This window comes from Athene cunicularia (assembly GCF_003259725.1).
Source record: "Athene cunicularia isolate RWA chromosome 1 unlocalized genomic scaffold, athCun1 chr1_part1, whole genome shotgun sequence".
Taxonomy (NCBI): Eukaryota; Metazoa; Chordata; class Aves; order Strigiformes; family Strigidae; genus Athene; species Athene cunicularia.
In genome coordinates, this window is record NW_020799091.1 from 101629186 (window position 1) to 101643017 (window position 13832).

At 38.2% G+C, this 13832-nt stretch overlaps 1 protein-coding gene across 5 annotated transcripts in view; it reads left to right on the plus strand.

The window, feature by feature from the left end:
- Window positions 1-13832, plus strand: part of APP (amyloid beta precursor protein) — a 177119-nt gene that overhangs the window by 81527 nt on the left and 81760 nt on the right. For 3 of the 5 annotated variants that reach the window (XM_026867753.1, XM_026867769.1, XM_026867761.1), the window contains exon 6: window positions 8874-9041. The exons of the other annotated variants lie outside the window; for them this stretch is intronic. In XM_026867753.1, the coding sequence (XP_026723554.1) occupies window positions 8874-9041 (168 nt within the window). The remainder of the gene's footprint in view (window positions 1-8873; window positions 9042-13832) is intronic. 5 annotated transcript variants of the gene reach the window in all.

The following is a 13832-nucleotide window of genomic DNA, read 5'->3' on the forward strand; positions in this document are numbered from 1 at the left end:
TAACTGTGTTGAGTGTTTTGCTCAGTTATTGGAGAGCCATTTCAGTGAGGAGGGGGCGGGAGGAGATTATGTTTAAATCTTTAAACCAATTAAATATATTTCCATATGTGAGCTTTCACCACCTGGGGATAAAACGCCCTGTTCTTGCTGGTAAATTAATATTGAGAGAGGAAAAAAAAAAAGTACACTTGAGTTTAATGGGATTTTGGATGAGTGGAAATGAGGACAAATTAGGCAGAACATGTTTCTTTACTCAGGTTGACATTTCAAAGAGGTTAAGATGTTTAGCCTTCAGGAAAGTAGTGTATAATAATATGAATGTAAAATACAAAAGTGCTGAGGTGAACTATTGAAGCCACCTTTTAAAAATTCTTTAGAAGTGTATACACTTGCTAGCTGATAATGAAATGCTATTATCCTGGTTTTCCAAGTCTAAAATTTCCCACTGTGGGTGACTGTGAGTGAAATGTGTTACTGCAAGTGAAGCAAGGGCAATCTGTTACCAAGACAAGTTTTCAACACAGTTCTGCCACAGCACTTTGGGATTTCTGACCTCCAGCCATCCTGGGACATGGAGGGTGCTGAGACTGTCTCTGAGTGTGTGTGACTGGTATCTGACAGAGCTTCACTGTACAAAATGCTTGCTTAACTTATAAATGTAGAAATGATCAGATAACTTAAAGCCTTGGCCCTTGCTTCTTCTTCCCTTGTTGCACCTGAAAGAAAGCTTCCCACAGGGCCCCTGTCCTGATCCATCCAGCAGATCCAGAATAAGAACTTCTGTGGTGAGCATCTGCTCTTGTCTTGTTGTTGCAAAACAGAAAAGCTTGTTGCTGTCAGTGCAAATAAAAGAGGTAGAGGTACCTTGTAGACAATGTACTACATATTAAGAAGTGGTCCACCCTATGGAGACACCTTGAAAGTATTTACAGATGGGATTAAGTATTGGAGCTTCATTCTCATGGACATGAGCTCTGCTCGGGCTAATTTTCCCAAGCGTTACTAAGTGCAGTTCATAAAATGTATCCTAGGATGCTCTTCACAGACACTTTATAGCCGGTTTTATGTATGCTTTATGAAGCTGTAACTAGTATTATGTCATTAGAATTAAAGAGCACAGAGAATGGGTTGGTCCAGTTTAAGAGGAGTTGTTTTTCATATGTGAAATCAACAAAGAGCAACTATTCTAAAACAATAAATTAGGATCTAATTGTGGGCTGGTACTGAGCTCTTTCTCCCCCAAATCAATGTAATAATTGCCATCAACCATAAATAATTGAAAAGCATAAATGTAATGTTATACTTTAAAGACACTTGAGCTATTGTAGAATCAATTTGTCAGGCAATTTTATGTCTATGCATATTTTAATGAATCGTGATCAAAATAGTAATAGCAGAACTACTTGCAAACTTATTTCCAGTGAAAAGAAAGTTAGTCTTGCCTAAAGAATGGGAGAGGTCATCGGCAGGAGGACAGTCTTTTCATTCAGTTTCTGCAGCAATGGTATTTTTTAGGCTGTAGTGTTTATTCAAAAATGTGAATCAATTATTCCTAACACAGTACTGGCCATTATTCACTTTCCTGCCTTTCGTGAATGACCATCTTTACTCTCGGTTCATAGAGAGTAGGGCAGCAAACCCAGTTTAAACTTCCAGATACACTCTTGTTGAAATTCAGATGTTAAATCCAGCTGATTGTGGGTCTAAGGCTGGATGGATCCAAAGAGTAAAATTAATGTCAGGTCAGTTTTTCACCTTTGGTCACTGGGAGATGTTATCACTGAATTTGTGTTGAAGAAAGTGTAGCTCATTTATGAAGCCCTGCAGGAAAACTGTGGCTTTTGACTTTTGTCTCCATACGGAGCAAGAGAGGTGACTGCTGGACAGGATTTAAACAAGGGAACAGTTAGATTTCTGCTGTCATCATCGCCGTGTCACGGGTTTTGCAGAGCTGCTCCCAAGGTATCCATGCTCCAAATGATTCTTCCAGCACGTGACCTAAGCAAGCAGGAGCACTGCTCCTCCATCATGTGCAGTTGTTTGTGATTTTATTTCTGCTCCCCTTCAGCACAGCAGGTGACAGGAAAAATCAGTCTCTCTTGGCGTACAACAAAGAATAACCAATTTCAGCTTAGTGCTTGCTGTCAGCATAGCAGTCAATCAGGTCTCCTTTAAAGAAGAGCAGTGGGGTCAGCACAGCAGCCTGGCAGAAAACATTTGGCAGCTTCTTCACATACCTATCAGCAGATGTGGGGGATCCAGCAACATAAGCTTGACCTGCCTTGTATACTGTATGATGTTGCCCTTTAGCAATTGGTTTTGCTTTCTCTAATTCAGCTGGATTTCTTTAAGCAGGAAAGAATTTATGCAGTGCTGCTTGACATGACATTTTAACTGTGTTTACAATCTGGAGTTGCAAGTGAGAGACTGTATGCTGGTTTCCTAACAAGAGAAACATAGCCTGGTGTTTGTATGGTAGCTCTTAGTTTTATTGATATAGCATGGGATTTTTTGCTCAAAATTTTTATGTCTAAAAGACTTTAAATCAATTTGGTGACAGCTACTATCTATACTAAAGAGGTTAACCCTGATTGTTAGACCTATTGGCTGAAATTTTGGGATCTTAGTAGTGTATGCTAGATTAATTGGGCTTTTTTTCACCCTCCATAGCTTTGCCCCACTTCCTTCTCTGAAAGGTTATCTTTCTTATAAAGTTGTAGTTCCTTGTTCTGCTTCATTTGCTTCAAGACTATGCAGTATGCTTTAGCTGGAAAGTGATAATGTGTGATTGTATTCTATATTAAGAAAACATTGATGTGTACTATTCACATAGAAACCTATTATGATAGCTCTACTGCTTTTTTGTTAGGAGATTTTCATTAAGAATGATAATCTACTCTAACATATGAACAAGAGCTGATAAAATTAACCTAATGGATTTGCATTAAAATAGCTGATAGCTTTTAATTAGACACTATAATTTAAAGCACAGCTATTCCACCATAATCAAGATATGTTGCTATTGGAAGAAATCTTTTTTTTATGATCTAGTAATCTTGTTGATGGAAAAGCAATATATTATCACTGGTTGGGGTCAAGGGCAAAAGTACTGGAATACTAAACAGTAGTAGTATTATTTTACATCAGGTTGGAGGGTGCTTTCATTTCAAACACATCTGGCCAGAAGAAATCCACCAAGAATCTGTTTCCCTAGAGAAAATATCATTTTATTATATTGAAGCAATAATTAACTAAATATTTTGGTTTGCTGTGTAAAAGGATTGGAATGCACTTTGGGGCTAATCCTTACATTCACTGTCTTGCTGTGTTAGCATAATCATCAAGTTATGTCAAAATGATACCTTTTCTAAAATACACATAAATTAATGAAATTCTATTGATCTACACTTAAAATCAAGCAGGGCTTTTTGTTTGAGTTCTGGCCATTAGTAGTAACTGTATAGCACTTTGGTTCAAAATGTGTTGTGCACAAGTAAATAGAAAATGTATTTTCATGTATTTGTTTCACTTCAGAATTGTAAGTCTTTGTATTCTAGCCAAGTATACAATTAAACTTTTTTTTGTGTTCCAAATATCCCCCTCCAGTAGCGAATAAACATTAGAGAGAGAATTTTGAGCTTAATTGCACAGGATGGAAATTACAATTTTAGGGTATTTAACAATTTTAGAAGAGCTGTTCTTTAGTATTGCATTTAGAAGTCATAATTTTGCCTTTTTTTTTTCTTTTAACTTTCTCTATAGAAAGTGTTTCAGCAATTGTGTAGCTTGTGCATCAACTTTATTCCTAGAGTGTGCCAGCTTCACAGCTGTCTTATCCTAATTTCAAAAACCTCTTCTGAAATTAGCTTTTGGCTGCCTCTTCTAACCATATATTCAGAATGAGGAAGTTTTGTTTCAGTGAAATTATCTTTAAATATTCCCTTTTGATTAATTCATTGAGAAAAACAGTATTGTGCCTTTTTGGAACATGAACAGCATAACTAAAAGAAAAAGTGCATTTACTCTTGTCTGTTTTTTCTCAGCTAGTTAAAAAATGGAGACTAATATAGATACATGTGTATTAATATCTCAAACTATAGCTCTTGGTTCCTGAAGCACGGAAGCCAAAATTACTCCAGTTGTAATATTATATATACTAGCACATGATGAAGTGGAGCATATGCCCTCACAATATATATTTGAGAGGTTTATTCCTTTGGCCTCTCCTGCATTAATCGATTACTGTGTTCTTTAGTGAAATATAAATGGTAAAATACAAGACTGGGATCCCATATACTTAAGCAGCTAAGTGTTTTAGGTCCTTGCTTAAGACTTGTTTAGGTCCCACGTGATTATGATACGCAGTTGAACTGACAGCAGCATAGACAAAACAAACACATACCAGTGCTAGTGAGTTGGTTCATACCACCAATATGATTTATTTGTATGTACTTGAAAATATCAACTTCCAACTTGAAGGGCTGGTAATATAGAAAGAGTCATCAATACAATATATTTTCCATTGCCATACCTAAATTAAAGAACTTGTAATATTTATAAGCCAGCATGATAGTATTTTTCTACTGTAGCATTAAGGTAAAGAGGTTTTTCAGAGGTATAAACTAAATAAAGGACCCAACTTCCAGGACAGGTCGGAGTTGGTAGTCTAACTCCTACCATTTGTCCTTTTTTTCTTAAATCTCTTCGAATTTAATTTCTGGTTTAAGATTTGGGACTGACTGAGCCAGCATTTAAATGAGCTTAGTTTTCATGATCATGTAAATAAATTGAAATTCTGAAGAAAATACAGAGTAACCTTGATGTCTGCAGCGATAGAAATATGTAAATGTAGCGTTAATTCCTCCCCAAATTAGAAGTTCAAATTTTATTTCAGATTGCTGTGTTGAAAAAGTTGGTGTTCACAGAGTGTTAGTCCATGTGGAAAAAAAAAAAACATGGAGTTGAGATTTTGAAATAAAGCAAGTATAATTTCATTTTGGTTTAAAATCAGTTTTCTTCGAGGAACAGAAGAAACCAATTTATATGGTAATGAAAAATTTTTAAATGACATTCAGAATCATATTTTATATTTCCCTCTGTAAAAACGGATCATCAAAAGTATCTAAAATGTTTGCACATAAATTCTAATTAGCTCTACTTACAGCATTTTGGTAAATGAGTGTTTATGGAAGTACTTTGTCTAAAGCCACTATAAATCAATGTCCACATACTTGAAGACTCTGTATTTCCTAGGGTGCTGAAGTCTGTGCTTTTCAAAGAAAAAAAATAGCACAGTCAGTGCTGATGTTTAGTGTAACTGATTAGTTTTCAGTATATCACTTTAACTGTTAATTTAAAAGCAAAACAAAAAGCTTTGCCACAGCACTGTCCTTCAGGGAATGATATACCTGCTTGGTTAGGAACAACTCTTTTTGCATCAAGATCCTGGAATAAGAAACTTGGAATGAGGAAAGTTGAATTATACTTTCCTGATTATCTCAAAAATAATTTGCCTTATCTAAGGTTTCGGAGAAGGAAGGAATTGGCAATGGTAGTCTCTGGTTTAGGGCACAGAGAAGATGAGAGAAATTTTCCTGTTGAAGAAGGGTGGCTTGAAAAATATAAGCATCTGAAAACAGTTTAGACAGCTTATGAACCTAGGTTGTGGTAAAGGCTAATGCTCTTCAATTTTACCCACTTTCATGGAGTCGAAGGCATAACTGCATCTTTGTAGAGGGGAGAGTGAGCAAGCAAGTTCCTTAAAGCAAAACTGACTGTTAATGCTGTTCTGGATACAAGTTATTTGTGGGATCAAGTAAAATTGGATTACATACAGAGTGGCAAAAACTAACTCATCTTTTAATCAGTTGCAGCAACAAGATTAATACATGAAACAAAGACAGCTTTTAATTTTTTGATGAATTATGTAGCAGTGTATGCTGCCTGCATGCTGCTAATATCTGTGAAAATACTGTAGCTCATCCATCATAGGCATTAATTGCTACACTCAGCAGCAGTGGAAGGGGAAATGGTATTTGGATTAATAGCCCAAGAAAAGCCTTTGAATTTCCCATCTCTGCACTTCATTTCCCATCTTCTCAGATGAGGATCAAATGTGGTGGCATTTTTCTGTAAGGAAAATTGATGGGGATATGGAGAGACATGGGAGGAGCAACTGCCCCACCACCAGCAGCAATGGGACCATGCCCCAAGCATTTTGAGGCTAGTTTAAAAAATGTACCTTCTCCGCAGAGCAGGTGTGAAGGGATGCTACTCTGAGCCCTCCACAGAGATCAGACCGTGGTGGATGGTGGTGGTGACACTTGGAAAGGGATGACAGTGTCAAGAAGTTTCCCACCCTGGAGCAGCAGTGTGCTTCCCTTAAAGCAATCGTGAAACAGTAACCCAAAGCATTTTCCCTCCTCTCTTGTTTCATCTTCATTTAAGTCCTAAACTCTTTGCACAGTAGGCCATTTCTCTCTGCAATGAAATAATTGCCATTTCGGTCTCACCAATAGCAGTACAGTTGGCTGTGTAGGCTGGAGGGAAGGATGTTTTTCCACTGCCCTGCACTGTTACTGCCAGCCTGGTGGGAGGTAACAGGTCAGTCAGGAGGCAGGTCCCTGGCCACAACACAGGGCTGCAGTGTTTCAGGCTGCTCTTTTTAATATGTTATACTGTGGTTTCCTGAATGCTTGTTCAAGTGCATCTTCACATGTCTAAATGACTCGAGTTTCCAGAGAGCCAATTTCTTGTTACCACTAGCATCTGTTATTTGATGGGCAAGTACGTTTGCTTTTGGACATGCAAAAAAAATTCTGCTGCTATTTCTGTGAGAGAAGTACCTATAGGAAATTTCAGAATAAATCTGTGAACCATTCCCATCACGATAACACTTAACAGTGCAAGATGAAACAACTCGGACTTTATAGCAGAATTAATATTTTGAGGGAAACCTAGAAGGTGCTTACTGTGTGGGTAGAGGTCAGCTCATAGTCAGCATTAACTAAAAAAGACTGAGTTGTTGAGACCTTTGTGTTTTTTGAAGTGATGTTTCCTGTCAGCAAAAATTCTCTTGATTATACCTGTCTCTTTAATGTCAAGAGTCACTATTCATTTTTAATTGATACGTGACAGCTCTTCCAAGGCTGTGCAGTTAGCTTTGTGTGAAGATTTAACTGTATAATTGGATGGCGGGACTGGATTTGATTTTAAAATAAATCAGAAGAAACACTTGTAGACTGAATATGAACTATAATTAATCATATGGTAGTATACAATTAATTGTAATTAACATGTACAATTAAATATGCTTGTTTTGTTTTTTCTTAAAGCAAAAAAATGTAGTATTGCTTTTCCCCTAATTGCTTGGTACAGAACTGCGACATTTGTAGCACATCCTTGATGGCTGCATACACTTGAATCTGTTTCTCTTAGACTAAATGTATGTTCCCTAAAATTGATTCTTGACATTATTTATATATATGGTATGTGAATATGTTAAACACATGTAAAATTATACCTATACTATATATTTAAGGAAGCGTAGGTATACGCTAACTGCTAATGGATGTAAAATCTATTTATAAATAGTGGTGCTCCTGGGGGAGAGGGAAGTGATGGATCAGGACAGACTCTGAAAAGCAGGATTCTTTGTAGCCAACATCTGAGAGGTGATGAGCGTGCGGGGGATTTTCAGTGCTAATGCACTGATACTTCTTCATACCTTTCAACCCTTGGGGATCTGCCTTCCACAAAATTCAAATATATGCAGAGAATTTTGAAGCCTCTAGTTGAACGTACCAGTTTGTCTGCCGATGCAGTGCGTGGGATGAAAGCAAATGAGGGGCGTACTGATGTTTAATGTTATGTAGATTTGAAATGACTTATGCAGCACGCTGAAAGATGAAACTTTTTGTCTGTTTGGAACATTATTGGTAAAGGGCTATACGTTTACATGTGTAATTGGCTGAATTCCAAATTACAAGCAGAATTTGCTTTGTCTTCTTTTATTTTGTGTGGTTTGGTTCTTCCCTCAGGTTTTCATTTGTTGCAGGATGTAGGCAGAGATTGTGGCAGCTCACGATGAACACAAACACAAACAGTTTTAATTTTTTTTTTTCCTGTGCATATTCACTGGGGGTGAGATTTCCTGCCAAGGATGGGTTATAGTTATGGCAGTAATTTTATAATGTGTGAGCCCTCAAACTATGAATTAAAAACGCTGTGCCGGGTGGCTTGCAAGAGAGTTTCTTTGGCAGTGACTATATATAAATGTATGAAAAGAATTTGTTTTCCTCCATAACTCATAAATATTCTGGTTTTGTTTTTTCTTTTGTACAAGCCAGGAAACCTTCTCAGTTTGGGCAGGGAGGGGGTATACAGTTAAAAAGAACAAGAAAAAGCGTTGCTCCGTCTGCTTTCAGGTGTTCCCCTTCCAGACAGGTACTGAGTGGGCTTCTTGGGCAGAAATCTGCCCAGGGTGGGCAGCCAGCAATGCTGTGGGCAGGAGCTGAGGTGGGTGGTTGTACCTCTCTGGTCTGGAAGAAGACAAAACTTCACACTTGTACCATTGCCCCCATTCTGGAGCTTGTTTCAGGGCAACATCCCTCAGTGTATACAGATAACATAACTGAAAAAATAAAAACCGTATAGGCAGGTTAAGGAGACTTAGTGGCATGAATCTGAGTTCAGAAATCACTGATGTTGTCTCCAGGGTGGTTTTCTGGGGAAGGGTTTCCTGTTCCCCAAAACACCTCCTTGGTGCATCTCCTTCCTCCCTCGTGTGCATGGACAGAGAGGCACCTAATGAAGAAATGGAGACAATACCATTTGCATGCTAAATGTGGTTCCTCCGGGTCTCCTGTGACTAGAGGTGTGCTCTGAGCAAGCTGAGACTGGTCCCTGCCGCGCGATGATCTCCCGCTGGTACTTTGACGTGGCCGAAGGAAAGTGCGCGCCCTTCTTTTACGGCGGCTGCGGCGGGAACCGGAACAACTTTGACTCGGAGGAGTACTGCATGGCGGTCTGTGGCAGCGTCAGTAAGTGCCCCTCCATCCTCCCTCGCTCCTGTGCCGAGGGAGCAGGCCTGGGCTCACACTAACCCCCAGCCGCGGTCTGTCCAACTCCTCCACTCACTGCTAGATCCTCCTTAGACTCTTGCTAACCCGGCATGGTAGTGGGCAACTTCTTGGTGCTGTAGACGGGGGTCTGCAAGTAGGTAGCTAAAAGCCTAACACTTCTAGACAAGGTCTTCACACTCACTTCTCTTACTTTTCTGTCAAAGCATACTGATGTTTTGTATGTCTCTGTGTGTGCACGTACAATGCATGTGCAGGAAAAAACATGAACTTTAGGAATCCTCAGGTAAGTTTAAAAATAGCTCATAGTTTGTACAGTATGTTTTCACATATTGTTTCTGACCGTTTTTAATCAAAACATTGTAAGCTCATTATAATACTAGAATATTTATTTCCAGCTTTGGAAGAACTGATTCTTTTTGTTTGTTTTTAGTTTGACTGAATACTTTGTGTTTGCAACAAAAAGGGGAGAAATGACATTGGATTTTTAGGTTTCCTGAAGGGCTGCACTGCACGTGGATATGATTCACCTTCTACTTTGTTTAACACAGCATTTGTTTTAATGATCATTTTCTGTGAAGTAAGAGTGTTTGCACTGTGATTTTGGTTTGAGAAGGATGGCTTTCTCTGTCACAGGGTATTGAAGCTGATGAATCAGACACTGGATTTATCAGCTGGGTTTTGGTTCGGGAGCCTCTGGTACACATCCCTCCCATCTGCCTTTGCAGCATGTACTCTTGGGACAGTTTTGACTGCTGTTTACATCTGATGCATTAAGGAGTACATATCTCTCTGCCCTGCCTGGTTACAGGGCATGGAGGAGCAGAACACAAGCAGTACATCAGGGCTGCTTTCAATAAAATATTTTCTAAATGGCACCTAGGAACATTTGCAGTAGTAGAAGGCTTAAACACGCACACAAACACAGGCAGCAAGGTGTGCTCTGTGTGTTGTGAAGCAGAAGAGCTGACCTGTATTTTACTGGACTGGGAGCAAGAGCAGCATGGACGCAGGATTGTTCCAGCTCTCATGCTCCAGCTGCATTTCGTCTCATCATCTTTTAGAGTTGTTAGTGGCAAAACTCCATGGAGGGATGTGGAGAAAATCTATGACAAGGTGAGTGAGGAGGATGCTTCATGGACAATGATCTGTTTCTGCAACAAAACAAGAAGATGTAGTGGAGAATGAGAACAAATATGTAGATTGGAGTGAGGTCTATAATAGATTTGCTAAAAGAATGACATTTTGAACCATTAATTTTCTGTGGTAGGCAAGACGTTACCAGAGATGCAAAACATGGTTTGTCTCTGTGTGCCCTATGATGGGCAAGAAAACTAAGACTTTGTAATGAGTCAAATTAGGACAATAGTAGAAAAAAAAGATAATTTTAAAAAAGAAATATTTATATAATGAAAGATCAGGGTATGTGATATTGACAAGCAGTTGATATTGTAGACATGGAAGGAGGAAATAAAAGTAAACTGAAGATAGCTGGCTCATGCAAATTAGAGGCATAGAAAATACAGTGACAGAGATGTTGCACAGTAAGCCTAGAAGAGCCACTTGAATAGTTAGTTTCAGGTAGCCAAGATGAGGTTTATTCTTTACTGCTATGGCCAACAGAATTTGTAAAGGATGATTACCTTTTCGAGGCACATGTGGGTATCATGTCTAAGTGGTGACTGGATGTCAGACAAGACCATCAAAACTAATAATGGAAAACAGCTGAGAATCTGAACCTTTTGCCGCTTTCTTCTGGAAGTGGTGCCAGTTAGCAAGGGAAGAATGACAGGACTGAATGTGATTTACCTGCACAGAGCTTTGGATACTTCAGGTGTTTGTCTTGGTCTGTATGAGGCAAATGAAAGTCATCTACCTCTGATAGTACACCTCTTGTGACTGTACCTGTTTATTTCCCCAGAAATTACAAAAAGAAAAAAAAGTAGGATGGGGGGGGTGTCTTTCATCCTTACATTTCATATCCAACAAGGTAGGATTAAATGAAGAATAACTATTGGCCTTTTGTGCTGAGCCTTTTTGTTTTTATGATCAGTATAAGAGTTTCTAGAAGCTGCATACACTGTTTTTTGTTGGAAAAAGTCAACCTTTTCACATACCTGGTGGAAATTAAGAATTATTACTGCCTTTGTCAGCATTAATAACAAATCTATAATATTTTTGTGAAGTCTGGACAACAGCATAAAGAAGGACTTGTAATAGATCTTGACTCTTGCAAGATTGCAGTTTTGTCAAATACCAGTTTTTACAGCTTGCTTTTGGCTCCTGCCCTTTAAGCTGAGACACATGGATGCATTTCTTTGTCCATATTCTGCAGCGGGACTATGTGCAGACTCAAAGACCTCCAAAGATTGTGTATCTTGCATACAGAGTTGTAGTTACTCACCCAGCACTTCAAATCTGAGAGATTTGTTTCTGGCTTTCATACTGCAGCAAAATTATAACACAGACGGAAGAGGCATCACATCACAGAACAGACTTTCTGAGAATTATTCTTACACAGTAAAACTTGGAGGGGTGAGATTCTGATTTGCCTCTGATAATGCAGTGGTGCTGCCTTTCATATACAGGTTGTAGGTGAAATCATAGCACTGACTGCTTGTAGTAGCAAACTAGCAGAGTTTACTGTATTATACACTGCCAATCAACCTAGCGATCTTTTTGCAGGAAATCTTCTGCTACGAGGGGTGACTTCAGCCATGATGTTAAAAAGAATATTATGGATTGAATGAAACTTGGAAATTAGATTGTCTTCCTCCTTCAAACTTGGTCTTGGCAACACAAGTTGTTCAGCTCATGCTGTTTGTGAGGATAAATGATCTTCTCTTCCAAGACTGGCAATTCTCTCACAGCACCTGGAATCAGAAATGAAATAAACAACTTATACATTTGCTATATATTGTATTCATTAGGATATTCAGATAAGCCCAGGAGTTTCTATCTCATTGAAGTTGGTTTAGTGGTTCTTTTTTTTTTTTTTTTAATTAGGTTCAGTTCAATAAAACAATACCAAGAGCGTTATAATTTGCATTCTTTCCATAGTTATCTTGGTTTACTTTGGGATTTTCTCTTTAAGGAAAATTGAGTTAGGTTGAGTACTTGAGCTGCTTGGCTTCATTTGCACAACTGATGTTAAGTAAAACTAGAGTTGGTCTTGACTTTTGAAATATACCTCCCAGAGGGCTTTTTCCTTTTTTTTTTTTTTTCTTCAGTAGTTTCTCTAACAACATTTAGGTCTATACGGTACACTTTCCAAGCTACTTTAAGTATATTTTTCTTCCTTGTATTTTCATGTTATTTCAGTGTGTTCTATACACTGATCTATAGCTGTTATTTCTGTTCCTAAAATAACTTTGTTTTCCTCTGGTTTCATCTACTGTTTCAGTATCACCATGCTGTTTTTCCTTATTCTTTGTCATTTTGCTGAATAGAAATAGTAATGAAAATAATTAGAAGTGATGAATACAATATGTTTCAGCAATTAAGTGAGATCTTGTCTTTGATACAAATCTAATGTTGCTGAAAGGTGTGGGTTTTTTAAGCTGGCTGTAGCACGGACCTGCCTTCACCCCAGTTCCACAGAAGGAAAAGAAAAAACGTGAAGAGTTTCCATCTAGGCCACCCCTGTTCTGTTCTTGTCCTGTCTTTCCCCACCATCACTCCTGCCATGTCACCCCTTAATTTAATCTTTCCATTTGATCTTTGTGCCTCCCCCCATTTCATGCTTATTTATTTACTCTATTCCTTTTCTCTCCAATGTTCACATTATTGTTTCTCCCTTGTGCCCTATAAAAAAACAGTGTGCCTTTCTTGGGCAGGAGACAAGATGGATGCTAAAAGCAAGTCTTCCCTTTGTGTAGCTGTAGTTTACTTTGCAGGATAAACTAGTTAGATTTTAGAGAGAGTAATATGAAATAGTGGATAGCAGTTGGGTTTCTCTTAAATAGGGGGCAAAGGATCAAAGGATGGTATGTGAGTTTATTTTTCTTGTAATGCATTGAAATCGGACTGAACCAAAACCTGAGGATGTTGTCACAAATGCTCATGCTATGATTACTGGAAGTGTGAATACTGACAACTATCCTGAACACATTGCCCACAAGAAAAAAAAAAAAAAATCCTGTTTTATTCTGCTTCTTTGATGAAGTCTCTTTGACTTGATCTGAAAAAGTGGGTCTGTCCTGTCATGCAGAGCATTAGAATCTCTCCACTACCAACTAATTTGACCAATGCTCTGAGGTCTGACAAAAATTGGTTTGTCTGTTGGGCATCAGCTACTACTGTCAAATCTTTTCATTCATCACCCAGCTATGTGGAAATTGATACCTAATTGCCCTAGAAGTAGAAGACTGTAAGGATCTTGTTACCAATTCCTTCAGCTTGTCAGACCACATACTCACTCTATTGATTTTTTTTATAAGCATGTTCAATACTGTCTACAGTTTCTGTTCAATATAAGGACTCAAACTTCTACTGTATGACTGACCATAATGGCTCCTTTGAAGTCATTAGGATCTGTCAGGTGGTTAATTCAGATTTAATGACCTCAGAATGGGTATGTTGACAAGAATAAGCAGAAGGTGATAAACTGCTGTTATCAAAAGAATTATTTCTGTCTTGTTGTCATACTAAAAAGTAATTATTGTATGAATTCTTTCACTTTCTTAGTTGTTGCTTGTTAAACATCCTTAAAGCTATAGGAAATACTTTTTTTTTTTTTTTTTTAAGCAGAAA